This window comes from Haliotis cracherodii, unplaced genomic scaffold (genome assembly GCF_022045235.1).
Source record: "Haliotis cracherodii isolate W230 unplaced genomic scaffold, xgHalCrac1.p SCAF_10, whole genome shotgun sequence".
Classification (NCBI taxonomy): Eukaryota; Metazoa; Mollusca; class Gastropoda; order Lepetellida; family Haliotidae; genus Haliotis; species Haliotis cracherodii.
In genome coordinates, this window is record NW_027266265.1 from 47166031 (window position 1) to 47181511 (window position 15481).

Consider the following 15481-nt stretch of genomic DNA (forward strand, 5'->3'; position numbering starts at 1 on the left):
CTGAGTACTGACTGTACAAAGAGAAGACCTACCCACACACTCCAGCTTGCTGAGTACTGACTGTACAAGGAGAGGACCTACTCACACACTCCAGCTTGCTGAGTACTGACTGTACAAGGAGAGGACCTACCCACACACTCCAGCTTGCTGAGTACTGACTGTACAATGAGAAGACCTACCCACACACCCCAGCTTGATCACTGACTGTACAAGGAGAGGACCTACCCACACACTCCAGCTTGCTGAGTACTGACTGTACAAGGAGAGAGGACCTACCCACACACTCCAGCTTGCTGAGCACTGACTGTACAATGAGAGGACCTACCCACACACTCCAGCTTGCTGAGCACTGACTGTATAATGAGAGGACCTACCCACACACTCCAGCTTGCTGAGTACTGACTGTACAAGGAGAGGACCTACCCACACACTCCAGCTTGCTGAGCACTGACTGTACAAGGAGAGGACCTACCCACACACCCCAGCTTGCTGAGTACTGACTGTACAAGGAGAGGACCTACCCACACACTCCAGCTTGCTGAGCACTGACTGTATAATGAGAGGACCTACCCACACACTCCAGCTTGCTGAGCACTGACTGTACAAGGAGAGGACCTACCCACACACTCCAGCTTGCTGAGCACTGACTGTACAAGGAGAGGACCTACCCACACACTCCAGCTTGCTGAGCATGGTGTAGTACTCCTTCACCTTCTGCAGCTCCATCACTGCCTGGTTGTATGGAATCCTGTTCTCGCCATCAGAGGACACCAGCCACAGCTTCTTAGACACACCAAAGTCTTTAGGTTCTGAACCCTTCTGTGAAGTCATTCTGTATGCCAGCTGGATTTCTCGTGGTTTGTTTGCCAACCTGATAAAATGAAAACAATTAGGAGTTTTGGTTTTATTTATAAAATATAATTTAGAGTCCCTTAACAAGCATCACCCTACTATTGAGAAAATGTATCTCAGTGCATAAATAGTATTAAATACATATATATACAAGTCACATGTCATCAGCCCTGTGAATATCCGGAGTAGAATAGGTCTTTAGCAACTCATGCTTGCCATAAAAGGCGATTATGCTTGTCTCAAGAAGTGACTAACAGGATCGGGTTGTCAGGCTCGCTGACTTGGTTGATGCATGCATGTCATCGTATAAAACTGTGTGGATTGATGCTCATGACATCAATCCCTAGATTGTCTGTTCCAGATTCAATTATTTACAGACCGCCATCATATTTTGGAATATTGCTGAGTGTGGTGTTAAACAACAAACAAACAAAACATGTCATCACGTATAACCTGTCAGCCATCAATTGTTGTACAGAGACAAGATATCAGCTTTACACCAAGCATCAGCAACAACAGCAAGACTAGTCCTTGTTGTCTAATGCTGCACTCAGCAATATTCAAGTTATATGACATTTGTAAATTATCATGTCTCGACCAGATAATCCAGTGATTGACATCATGAGCATTTTGATAGGATGACTTGCATCAACTACAATATCTGAAATAAAATAAATTCCCAGACTGCCATCCAGAACAACAGACTTTTGAATCTGCAGGCCCTGACTTGATTTAAACATTAATTAACATTTTCCATTAATGTTCAGATTTTACATTAAATAGCATTACAAAATGGAAAAAGGATTAGCAAACAGGCCAAAAAGGCCTATATTAATGCTTCTCCTAATATTGTACATTATACATGTAGATTGTAATGAAGTCTATAGAGCCCTGAATTAACTCTGACTTAACTCTTCAGGCACTAAGTAAAAGAAATCCAGCTTATTGTGACAAATACCTCCGCATGCAGATTTACTGCAGGCCGTAAGGACCATTAGAAGCCCCTCCATTAAGCTGGGGGTGGTCTCAAAATATTGTTGTTTTTGTACTCAATGGGATATGTTGACATGGGTACCAACAAGAAAGAGGTGAGCAAAGCTCACATACCCCAGTCAACAACAAATAGTACATAGTTTGTTAATTAATGAAATATACCTGTTGCTTTAAGTCAGAGGAACTGCCCTTTCCTTTGTAACCCCATGAGGATGCATTATGTTTGAAATGAACACGTTTTTGCAAATATATTTTAATCTAGTGTGGGATAATCAATGCTTAGCACAACATACATTCTTGATGTTTCTTAATGTGTCCATTGAAACGGCAAAAATTAAAAAGTTCAGAATCTTCAAACTAGCAAAAGGAACAAGTACTCATTGTGGTTATTGTGTGTAGAAAGTTTGGTGAAGCTAGGGTGCATAGTCAAAAAGATATAGGCTGTACAAAACACCCACCCTAAAAGTTTAAGTTTCTTAATGTGTCCATGGAAACGGCAAAAATTAAAAAGTTCAGAATCTTCAAACTAGCAAAAGGAACAAGTACTCATTGTGGTTATTGTGTGTAGAAAGTTTGGTGAAGCTAGGGTACATAGTCAAAAAGATATAGGCCGTACAAAACACCCACCCTAAAAGTTTAATTTTCTTAATGTGTCCATGGAAACGGCAAAAATTAAAAAGTTCAGAATCTTCAAACTAGCAAAAGGCGCAAGTACTCATTGTGGTAAATGTGTGTAGCAAGTTTGGTGAGGCTAGGGTGCATGGTTAAAAAGTTATGGGCCGTACAAAAGCTCGGACGGAAGGACGGACAGACGAAACGTTATATACCCCCGATGTACTGCATTAGTAGCCACATCTAGTGAGTGAAATGACCTGGAAGCCCTGACTGCGATAGTCATGAATGGTCTGGAGATAATGTGACCTAGACAGTATGGAATATTTTCCCTTGAAATCGCCTCGGTCAGAGACCACCAGGAAGTCTACCTGGGTCAAAAATTCCGTCCCAAATTCTACTACAAGTAAGTGCTCATAAAGCTTTACACTGTTGGCATAAATACCCATGTATCAAAGCTGTCTAATATCCTTCTATGTCCCAGTTTTTTTTGTGAGATGAACCCTACCTTCTGTGTTTTAGTCATCATACGGTAGACTTGTTGGAGTGAAAGGCCCAGAGCTGTGGCAGTTCGGTAATACCTCCTATCTAAACTATAAAACGTTTTCCCTCTATCTCTCTCAAGTATAAAGATTTGTACACATTTACTACAACAGACTCCATATCGTGTACCATGGCTATGAAAGTGTAATGCAACATGCCTCATGGGAGCAGTGTTGACAAAACAAATGCAGCGTCATTTTGTTATTTTCCAAGATGCACATCTAGAATTTTCTCCAATTGACTTGATTATGTATATCAATTACATGTTTTAAAAGACTACATGATTATGATTATTATGATTATCACGAGTCGCATGCGCATATTTCTCTGGTCCATTTCAGACTTCCCTCATGGGAACTTGCGCTTTTCGTTTGAATTTTAATTCTTGCAAAATTGTCGAAACGACTCCTTGTGACTGACATACGTCAAACCTCAAGCAGGTTGGAGTGTTGTTTGGACTTTAGCGAAAAAGATAAATTGTGCTAAAAAAATCATGAAAAATAAAAAAATAATCATCCTTCAGACTTTTAAAAAAAGTAGATATTGCATGCAACAAACATTACATTGTTGCAAGGTGTTTTTCCCATAAAAAGAATTAGACTCATATTTTAAATAAAAAAAATATCTGGTATTGCAGCTGTAGCTGATAAAATATCTTATCTCGATACAGAATCCCAGCTCCCTTCCCACCCAGAATATCAAATGGTCGGTCTTTTAAGACCAGGTTGTTGATGAATACCCTGGATATAATTTTCAAAAATAGAGCCACAAGACTCTCTATAGGATCTCTGGTTATCAACATATGGTCTCTGATTCAACTCAAACCACAATTTCTCAAAACACCCTACCTGAAGAGAGCAAGTAGGTATTTCCATATGGGTTTGAAGAAGGGCTCCTCCAAAGAAGCATAGCACTGATCCCTGCCCGTGGGTGAGTCCAGGTGCTCGTACGCAATGGTAAACATGACCAGTAGCTTCTCCATGAAGCAGTGCACATCCTGGGAAATACCGCTCAGATGTCTCTGATACGCCTCCTTTGCCAATTTAGTCATTTCAGAGCTGGATAATGAGTCTACTGATCGTGATGGCTTGAGTAAGCTGTCTGGAGTTGATACACTTGAACCAGAGTCCATAGATAAGGATTTGGGAATACCTTTTGAGAGCCGATTGTCAGTGCTTTCAGAGTGGCCATTGTCTAGGACCGATGACTGTGATGCTCTTTGTGGATCGTGGGAAACGTTTGTCTCTGGTGGATCATCTTCAATTACATCATCATCCAGTTCATTGTCAAACAAATCGTCCATGTTTTCCTCATTATATTTTTCATATTCGGAAACCCTCTGAAGGAAAGTTTTAACTTTTTCATTTTCAAGTGTCAGCTGTTTTTCTAACTGTTTCCCTTTCGTAATAGCACTTTCGATAACTTCTTTTGAATTTTCACAGATTTCGTCCATTTCTTTCACAGAACCTTCCTCATTTCCGCCAGAACTCGCATCATCCCCAATCACTGAGTCTGCTTCCGACAGGATTCGGGTGACTTCAGTTTCATCATCACAACTGAAATCATCTGCATTTTCATGACTAGATTTCACTTTACTTTGTGGCACTGTATTATTATTTTCCAAATGGCTAATATCTGTATCACCCTTAGCCATAACATCTTGTCTGTCGTTCACATCCTCATCCAAACGCTCTTGACTAGAATCTGTTGAATTGCTTTCTAAATTCTCACCATTATTTGAGTTATTGCAATCATCACTATTGTATTCCTGAACACTTCCAGGCTGTTCCATTACACTCCCAGAAGCACCTGTATCTGAAGGCTGTTCCTTGCTACTCCCTGCATCAGATATCTCCTCAACAGGGTAAAGATACACAGGCAGTGGCACTGTTATGTCCTTCAGTTTCATCATCTTGCTTGACACTAATGGGTAGAGTCGTTCGTAAATCTTGTACTGGTAAGACTTCAAGAGTTGAGTCAGTGGATGATCTGAACACCTGAAAATACATCAAAATGAATGAGTGAGATAGGAATGCAACTCTGAACAGTGAGAGAGTATGTTTTCATGCCGCAATTCCAGCAATATCGCATCAGAGGACTCCATAAATGTACCTGCTACCCGACTGCCTGAATAGTATTTCAGTTATATCCCAGCAAGACTGACAGGGCCCTAGATGTCCATCACAAGCATAGAGCTGACAATCCAAGGAACACAAGCACAGAGCTGACAATCCAAGAAACACAAGCATAGAGCTGACAATCCAAGAAACACAAGCACAGAGCAGACAATCCAAGGAACACAAGCACAGAGCTGACAATCCAAGGAACACAAGCACAGAGCTCACAAACCAAGGAACACAAGCACAGAGCTGACAATCCAAGAAACACAAGCATAGGGCTGACAATCCAAGGAACACAAGCACAGAGCTCACAAACCAAGGAACACAAGCACAGAGCGGACAATCCAAGGAACACAAGCACAGAGCGGACAATCCAAGGAACACAAGCACAGAGCTGACAATCCAAGGAACACAAGCACAGAGCTGACAATCCAAGGAACACAAGCACAGAGCTGACAATCCAAGAAACACAAGCATAGAGCTGACAATCCAAGAAACACAAGCACAGAGCTGACAATCCAAGGAACACAAGCACAGAGCTGACAATCCAAGAAACACAAGCATAGAGCTGACAATCCAAGAAACACAAGCACAGAGCGGACAATCCAAGAAACACAAGCATAGAGCTGACAATCCAAGAAACACAAGCACAGAGCTGACAATCCAAGAAACACAAGCACAGAGCTGACAATCCAAGAAACACAAGCACAGAGCTGACAATCCAAGAAACACAAGCATAGAGCTGACAATCCAAGAAACACAAGCACAGAGCTGACAATCCAAGAAACACAAGCACAGAGCTGACAATCCAAGAAACACAAGCATAGAGCGGACAATCCAAGAAACACAAGCATAGAGCTGACAATCCAAGAAACACAAGCACAGAGCTGACAATCCAAGAAACACAAGCATAGAGCTGACAATCCAAGAAACACAAGCACAGAGCTGACAATCCAAGAAACACAAGCATAGAGCTGACAATCCAAGGAACACAAGCATAGAGCTGACAATCCAAGGAACACAAGCACAGAGCTGACAATCCAAGAAACACAAGCACAGAGCTGACAATCCAAGAAACACAAGCATAGAGCGGACAATCCAAGGAACACAAGCACAGAGCTGACAATCCAAGAAACACAAGCACAGAGCTGACAATCCAAGAAACACAAGCATAGAGCGGACAATCCAAGAAACACAAGCACAGAGCTGACAATCCAAGAAACACAAGCATAGAGCGGACAATCCAAGAAACACAAGCATAGAGCTGACAATCCAAGAAACACAAGCACAGAGCTGACAATCCAAGAAACACAAGCATAGAGCGGACAATCCAAGAAACACAAGCATAGAGCTGACAATCCAAGAAACACAAGCACAGAGCTGACAATCCAAGAAACACAAGCATAGAGCTCACAAACCAAGGAAAACAAGCACAGAGCTGACAATCCAAGGAACACAAGCATAGGGCTGAACATAATGGTGCTGACAATCCAAGGAACACAATGGTGCTGACAAACCAAGGATCATAATCACAGCGAACAAGCAGATCCTGGCAGTGCTCTAGATCTCAACTCTGTATATCTCTGCATTTGTTTGTCTGTTGTTTAACACATGACTCAGCATCATTCCAGTTATACAGCACCATGTAAATAAACAAGTCTGGGTCCAGTGATTGATAAAACACGATTGCTCTGACAGCACAACATCCCCCGCATGAATTTTTTTAACAAGTCAAATGAAGCTCCGTAAAACAGGGGCAGTAACTCTGTCAAAATTAGTCGAAATGAAACGGGACTGCGATATGCGAATTATCAACATGTCGATATCTTGTGTGTAGAATGTCAGGGATATTCTCTGGAAACTGTAGGAGTTGATTTCACAAGCTTAGTACTCTCTCTCACAATAAGGCATATGAAGCTCCGTAAAACAGGGGCAGTAACTCTGTCAAAATAGTCGAAATGAAACGGGACTGCGATATGCGTATCATCAACATGTCGATATCTTGTGTGTAGAGTGTCAGGGATATTCTTTGGAAACTGTAGGAGGAGTTGATTTCACAAGCTTAGTACCCTCTCTCACAATTAGGCAAATGAAGCTCCGTAAAACAGGGGCAGTAACTCTGTCAAAATTAGTCGAAACGAAACGGGACTGCGATATGCGAATTATCAACATGTCGATATCTTGTGTGTAGAATGTCAGGGATATTCTCTGGAAACTGTAGGAGTTGATTTCACAAGCTTAGTACTCTCTCTCACAATAAGGCATATGAACTCCGTAAAACAGGGGCAGTAACTCTGTCAAAATAGTCGAAATGAAACGGGACTGCGATATGCGTATCATCAACATGTCGATATCTTGTGTGTAGAGTGTCAGGGATATTCTTTGGAAACTGTAGGAGGAGTTGATTTCACAAGCTTAGTACCCTCTCTCACAATTAGGCAAATGAAGCTCCGTAAAACAGGGGCAGTAACTCTGTCAAAATTAGTCGAAACGAAACGGGACTGCGATATGCGAATTATCAACATGTCGATATCTTGTGTGTAGAATGTCAGGGATATTCTCTGGAAACTGTAGGAGTTGATTTCACAAGCTTAGTACTCTCTCTCACAATAAGGCATATGAAGCTCCGTAAAACAGGGGCAGTAACTCTTTCAAAATAGTTGAAATGAAACGGGACTGCGATATGCGTATCATCAACATGTCAACATCTTGATTGTAGAGTTTCAGGGATATTCTCTGGAAACTGTAGGAGGAGTTGATATCACAAGCTTAGTACCCTCTGTGGGAAGGACAGACAGACGGACGGACTGCCTGCGCCACGACATAATCCCCCTTTGGCCATTCTGGCCCCGCAGGGGATAATAAGCACCAGTCCGTGCTATCAAGTTACAATACATGCAATGATGTTTGTTTGTTTGTTGTTTAATGGTGCACTAAGCAATAGTCCAGCTATATGATGGCTGTCTGTAAAGATCGAGCCTAGACCAGACAATCCAGGGATTGACATCATGAGCATCGATCCACGCAAATGGGATACGACGACATGTATGAACCAAGTCAGCAAACCTGACCACCTGATCCTTTTACGACTAGCATAGTCGCCTTATACGGCAAGAACAGATTGCTGAAGACCTATTCTACCCCAGATCTTCACAGGCAATGAACCAAGTCAATAAGCCTGACAACCCAATCCATTAAGTCGCCTCTAACTACCAGCAGGGGATGCTGGGGCATATTTTACCCTGGAATCCCCATGGGGAACATATCTCTATATCTCCTGTATCATCTGGTCTATACACACCGGAGTATCTCTTGTATCAGCTGGTTGATAACGATCTCATCCTCTGGGTTACTCTGAAGCTTCTGTCTCCAAGTTACCAGCCACTTCTGGAAAAAGAATATTGTAAATACTGAATAGTTTGTTGCAGTAATTATGTAAGGTCTAATTCCTTTAATACTGACATGAAACCTAACTAAAATGGGAAAATTGAAACAACTAGGGCCTTCTTCAACAAAACAGTCTTTGAGTTACTCTTGCCGGAACTCACAAACATTTCCGACCAGTCACAGGGTAAGCACTGGAGAAAGAGGACCGCAGACCCCGGTATCACAGCAACTGAAGGCAATGAGACCTCGAACCTCTGACCTTTGTTTTGATTGATTTGGTTGACAGTGATAACAAATGTGTCTACAAATAAGATTCAGTTTAAAAAATATAATTGTGGCACAATTGCATGGTGAGTTGAGTTTTAGTCATGTGATCTTTGACTCCTCTAATACTTCCCACTTTGGATTTTACTTTTTAAAAAATATTTTCCTGTAAAATGAACATATTTTCATTCAACTATTGCTTAATGCCACATAGCTATTTGTGGTGATGACAGATAGTGAGTCATTATTGTCTCCAGCTATTGACTATGACCTGAATTATAGAGCTACTTAAGGATTTCTTCTTTGATAGGCATTTACTTTTTCAGTATTAACCCAGAGTAATTGCTCCGTCTCTCAGCAATGGGGTAACTTACAGCATCCTGCTCATACTCCAGAATCTTCTTGTATATCTGCCTCTGTTCCTGTTCCTCTTCAGACATTCCAGTGGGAGCTGTAAATCTCCTGCCACACAAACACATGCATGTCACTTCTCTTGCACAAAACACACAAGACAATTCTCTTTAATAAAACATGCAAGTCAATTCAAAGATACAATACAGTTATAACAAACTCAAAGGGGCCACTAATTTTAGTCCGTTATAACCGTAGTTCGTATTAATCATATATACAGGATAAACAAAGCAAATGACCAGGATAAAAAACCAGTACATTATATCTGTCAGTTTGTTATAAGTGTGTTCATTATAAACGTCCACAAATGCACAAAGACATATCAGGGACCAACCATTTAATGGGAGAGGGAGAGAGAGAGGGGCCTGGAATTTTATCCAAAATGATAGTAAACAAAAAAATGCCAATTGAAAATGCCAACAAATATTTAGCTGATACCATATTCAACATTATAAGCGCCCAAGGCGCTTTCAAAATTAGAAATTGTGGGCTCTTCTTAGAATATAATTTTGGTGAAAGCGTTGAAAGATCGTAAATTTCGTGGTTTACGCTGACAGCCTGAAATGATACAAAAGAAAAGTATGTGCCTATTATACACGACAGGTATATTTTTCCAGAATTTAATTGCCCGTAATTAAGGGTGCATATAACACACCAGTGCGTATTAAACACGAATAAATAAGTCTTGTGAAAATGTATCAATCGGAAGGGTGCAAATTGGGATTGTTCACTGGCCAATATATCAGTAAATATCAGCGTGGGAGCTTATTAGAGCAGGGCGCTTATTACGTCGAATACGGTAGTTTAAATTATGTTATTATTTATCTGGCTTTGCACCTGTAGCTAAAAACATATCTGGTCTCCATACAAAAAGCCATGATTCAAAAATAATTGGCATGACATACACCAGACTGAAATTTTAGTTTGGTGTAACAAGAAATGTACTACTCAAAAGAAGTTATCAAACACCTGATTCGATCATATTGCTACAGTTAATCCGTCATGGCAGGACAGATCAACTACAGTAATATGACAGAACTTGTGTTCTTTTTAAGTAGTATACATAATGAAATCAATGTTAATTCAAAGCAAAGACAATATTCGGTTTCGGTTTCTTCATTCCAGAGACCATATATTAGATTATATTCTATTATATGGTCTCTGTTCATCCAAAACAAAATCACAAGTTTTCCCTTCCTCTATCTCATTCCAATGTAATTAACATCACCTGTATTTGATTAATTTCCTGTGGAATATCTAAACTGAAAACTACATTACTTTTCAGTATCAGAAAGAGACCACAATACAGTGTCACCCTCCTGAACTGTCCCTGACCTTGGCTGGACTAAAGTGGGATACAGCCGACTGGCCCAGGTCAACAGACAAATCAAGTCGTTTGGGGGGATGTTAACTGGTCATGAAAGAGAACACAAACTGGGCTCAAGTTATGCATCAACGCACAAGCCGGCTTACACCTGCCAAGTACACACTGGTTCGTAGTCACTCGCGGCCATGCTGATGGGCCGTTGTTTGTCTACTGCCAATCTAAGTCTCATAACTTAGTGCAAATGTAGGAGAGGAAACTACTTTGACATTAATAAGAGTGACATTGCTGCCATGCCCACCATGTTTTAAGGCTTCAAAGAGTAGTCGAGTACTCGGGCATGGGCTGAGTTTAGTGAGACAGTCCAGTTTGAAGGACTTGAGTAGTCGACCAAGGGAGATAACTCTAATTTGGTCGACTCTCAATAAGTTAATAGAAACGTGTCTTTATGTAACTTTTTTATTCATGAGTATTCTTTTCCTAAGTTAACAATTCTTATTTCAATGAAGCTTCAGCGAATTAGCATACAAATTTCAAAGGTATTTTATTTGATACGCGTTCACAATGGTTTACTGTCATTGTGACTCTTTCAATTTGTATACGATAGGATAATTGCCAATTTTATTGAACAGATGTATAATTGCGGGTATTCGAGCACAAGCCGAGTCTTACCCATCGGGTACTCGAGTCCACATTTTTGGAACTGTTGAAGCCCTACCATGTTTGACACAGGTAATATTGATACACTATTGATGTGTGTGACAAGTAGGGATGACTATTTGGGCTATTTTCACTATTGCGATTGTATTGCAATAGAATTACGATAGTTGTCAACCACTCCAATAGTATTGCAATAGTGTGAAACCAACCTTAAAGATTAATATTTTTTTTAGCAATGTAATAAAAATAAATCAAAGTATTGCCGACAATGTCAAAGTCGTCCATTTTCCTTGATGTCACTACTCAAACCAAAGGGAAGTAACTCTAATTGGAAGCTGTCATAATCTTTGCTGATCAACACACAGCAGGTTTGAAATTCGACAGTAAGAACATTTTCTGGTACAATAATTAACTAACTGCGACTATTGAAACTATTGATTGTAATGCATACCATCGACAATACTATTGGTATTTGTAAATTCCTTTGTATTTGTAAATTCCTATCTATATAATGCAATTGTGGGGTAAGCAATTGCAATATATCGATAGTTACATATTGTTACACTCCAAGTGATCTGGGCACATCAAATCACCTTGACGATCAGGTGTTACAAATGTGAGGCATACTCTACATATATAATCTGAATGATATTTTTAACAAGCCCCTCTATGTCTGAATAACCATGATATTTGACATGACCTCATCAATTATTGCAAAATGTCTTATTTTGCCGGGGAAATTTTTTTCCAGAGATGAACCCCATGTTTTACAATAAGCTATCTTGTGTTCTTGAACTTGGGTGGCCATAAGTCAAATTCTACTCCATTCTTGTTCATATCCTCGTGATCATTTCTGTCAAGCACTGTCCAATCAATATTCATAAGACTAAAGTTTGCATCGTCTCAGGGTATTGGTTGCAATGAACGACCATTATCAGTATGACCCATCACATACAAGAAGATTTCTCGTCGTAACTTAGATGGTGCCACAAATATGAAGTCTACCGGGTAAGTACCACTGTGACTATACTTTACTAATGAAACTACTGTATTCGACGTAATAAGCACCCAGGGTGCTCTCAAAATTAGAAATAGGGGGCTCTTATTAGAATATTATTTTGTCAAAAAAAAAACAGAGTTGAAAGATAAATTTCGTGGTTTATGCTGACAGCCTGGAATGTTTATATACGAGAGATATATTTTTCCAGAATTTAATTGCCCATAATTAAGGGTGCATATAACACACGAGCGCAAATAAATAAGTATTGTGTACATTGATCAATCGAAAAGGGTGTTAATTGGGATTGTTCACGAGCCAATATATTAGCAAATATCGCCATCGGCGCTAATTAGAGCGGGGTGCTTATTACGTCGAATATGGTAATTACAAGTCATTTCACAATGAATGACATCAATAGTGACCTTGGCAATTAACACAATTATGCTTGTTTGTTTGTTGTTTAACGCTGCACTCAGCAACATTCCAGCAGTAATTGAGTCTGGACCAGACAATCCAGTGATTGACATCATGAGCATCGATCCACGCAACTGGGATCGATGACATACATCAACCAAGTCAGCGAGCCTGACTACCCGATCCTGTTACTCGCCTCTTACAACAAGCATAGTCGCCTTTTACAGCTGCTGAAGGCCTATTCTATCCCAGAATCTTCACAGGCCCACACAATTATGATACATGACAGCCATCAGTTAATTTAGCTATTAATGATATATATTAATTGCTTACAATGTACTTTTCCTTCCATGAATCAAACCGGAATGTCCCTAGGTTCAAATCATGTTTCATAATGTGACCCCCAATGACCTTGCCCTGACACAAAGGTCACCCAAAGTTGAAGCAATTGACATCAAATCCTAGATTTGGTTAGTTGGTTTGTTTCTTGTTTAACGCTGCACTCAGCAATAATCCAGCTATATGACGGCGGTCTGTAAATAATTGAGTCTGGACCAGACAATCCAGTGATTGATATCATGAGCATCGATCCACGCAATTGGGATCGATGACATGCATCAACCAAGTCAGCGAGCCTGACCACCCGATCCCGTTAGTCGCCTTTTACGACAAGCAGAGTCGCCTTTTACGGCAAGCATGGGTTGCTGAAGACCTATTCTACCCCAGGATCTTCACTGGTATCAAATCCTTGAGGTCATGTGTACATAGTTTTGCCAAATTCCCAAATACAATATTGTTGATAAACAAGCTTTTGGGCAGCAGTTTAAACCGAGTTACCCTAACCTTCAATGTCACCCTCTCATATCCTAAGCAGATACCCGGGGCATATAACTTCCATTGAGAAAACACAGACAGGGGTCTGCTTGACAATGTTGACAAGTTTCAACAGTCAAGGACAACAACTAACACATCAGCAGCTGCAAGAACAGTCTTTCCTTTCCAGCAATGATAGGGGAATGTTTGCCACAGGGCAGATTACATTGCTCTCTCACTCTCTCTCTGTCAGTGAAACAAGACACGATAACGTAACACTGACAGGGTGCTCACCTTTGAGCTTGTTCCTCGAGTCGGCTCTGTCTCTCGTTCATCTTTTTGGCAAGCTTGTATAATGTCAGGAAAAACAGCTGAACTATACATGTTACTGGCTTAAATAAGTAAATTAGGATAATATACTTGTAATTACTGCTCAGTTAGCATTTTAATTTTGGTAAGAGCTACAGTTACCTGAAAAAATAAAATCAAAACTAAGAATGCACTATTATATACACACTAAATTCAATGTTAGACCTGAAGAAATATTGCTGGTCAGTAACTGGAAGCAAATCTTACCTCATACTATCAGTTAGGTTAGATGGTGGGGCAGCAAAAACGTTTCACCATGCAGTGTTCCCACCTACCAGTAATTACCAGTTTTTTACCGGTAAATTTAGGCTTGGACCGGTAATTCATGACTGCCAGTCACTGTGTACCGGCAAGTAATGTACTTTATAAATCTTTGTTATTTTATATAAGCATATTTTTCGAACAAAGTCAGCTGGTCTGTTTCCATCAGGGTTTCCCTTTGTCTATTTTTAATGAAAGGAAATAATATTTTGCTTTGCTTCGAGAAAATTGTGACTGTATTTATAGTAGTTCTAACTAAGTTACTTCAGAGATGACATCATTGCATTGAACATGATGTTGAAAAAATTAAAACCAGGTAATTTTGACATGTTTTTTGTTTGTTGAAAGTTGGGACTGACAAACATTAGGAAATAACATTTAAGTTACTTCAGAGATGGCATCATTGCATAGAACATGATGTTGAAAGAATTAAAACCAGGTAAGTTTCATGTTTTTTGTTTGTTGAAAGTTGGGACTGACAAACATTAGGGGGATTGGTAATTTTTAGATTTTCCTGTCCACCAGGACTGCTTTAGATGATAGGCTTTCACATCCGTAAAGTACTGAATTAATATCATATCCTTTTCTGTAATATAATAAATTGCTTCTAATTTGATCATAATTTCAACAAACAAGGAGTAAAACACCATAGGGCACACACTTGAGTAAAGGGACTATAAAATACTCACAGTTTTTGCCCAATAATCAGAACCTTTTCCATAATCTTTTTGAGGATCGTCTTGGACAGATGTGATCAGAGTCACATCCCCGACAACTCATACCCCTCATGTCCTGGTAACATCACATCGGAAGGGTCAGTGCTGTACAGCAGTAACTACCATTTGCACCTTGCACAGCTGACAGACAGGCCATTTTGTCTAACAGTTATCACATGGCTGTCACCTTTTTGAAAACTGCCGTCATTAGCAGCAAACTAATTGCTTACTCTCTGCAAAGAACACGACTAATAAAATTGATAAAGTATGATAACTGATTTTTTAAAGTGTAGGGCCTTGTGATGAGTTTCTCACATATCCAGGACATGTTTGTAGTCTAGTCTTTGAAAGGCATTTAGAAGTAATACACGTAAGGAAGAGAACTCATGGATGACAAGTTCTTTATTTGTTGTGTCCAACAGCTGGTGTATAACTTGCCGTGAAAGTGACTAGCACTATGTGAGGGAGCTCAAACTGTCCCCAAGGAGACCAATACAATTAATTAGGTGATATGCTAATTGCCTTTCAGTTCATTAAGGGAATGGTATCAAATCCTTTGGGTCAACGTCCTTAACTGGGTCAATGTCTGACACACTATCACAACAGTTACATAAATACTGGAACTACAGCTTTGCTTCATGTAGGTGATCAATGAGGGAGGGATTAAGTTTGTTTTTTCACGCCACTTTCAGCAATATTTAAGACATAACACAACTGGTGCGCTAACAATGGGCCTTGCACA

General features: G+C 40.0%; 1 protein-coding gene across 3 annotated transcripts in view; it reads right to left on the bottom strand.

Annotated features, from left to right (window-relative positions):
* The window catches only part of LOC139454461 (VPS9 domain-containing protein 1-like), a 44334-nt gene that overhangs the window by 8432 nt on the left and 20421 nt on the right, over positions 1 to 15481 (bottom strand). For all 3 annotated transcript variants that reach the window (XM_071236175.1, XM_071236177.1, XM_071236178.1), the window contains 5 exons: positions 13688 to 13740; positions 9146 to 9233; positions 8422 to 8507; positions 3849 to 4997; positions 669 to 871 (listed from right to left, as the gene is read on the bottom strand). In XM_071236175.1, coding sequence (XP_071092276.1) covers positions 669 to 871; positions 3849 to 4997; positions 8422 to 8507; positions 9146 to 9233; positions 13688 to 13740 — 1579 coding nt within the window. The remainder of the gene's footprint in view (positions 1 to 668; positions 872 to 3848; positions 4998 to 8421; positions 8508 to 9145; positions 9234 to 13687; positions 13741 to 15481) is intronic.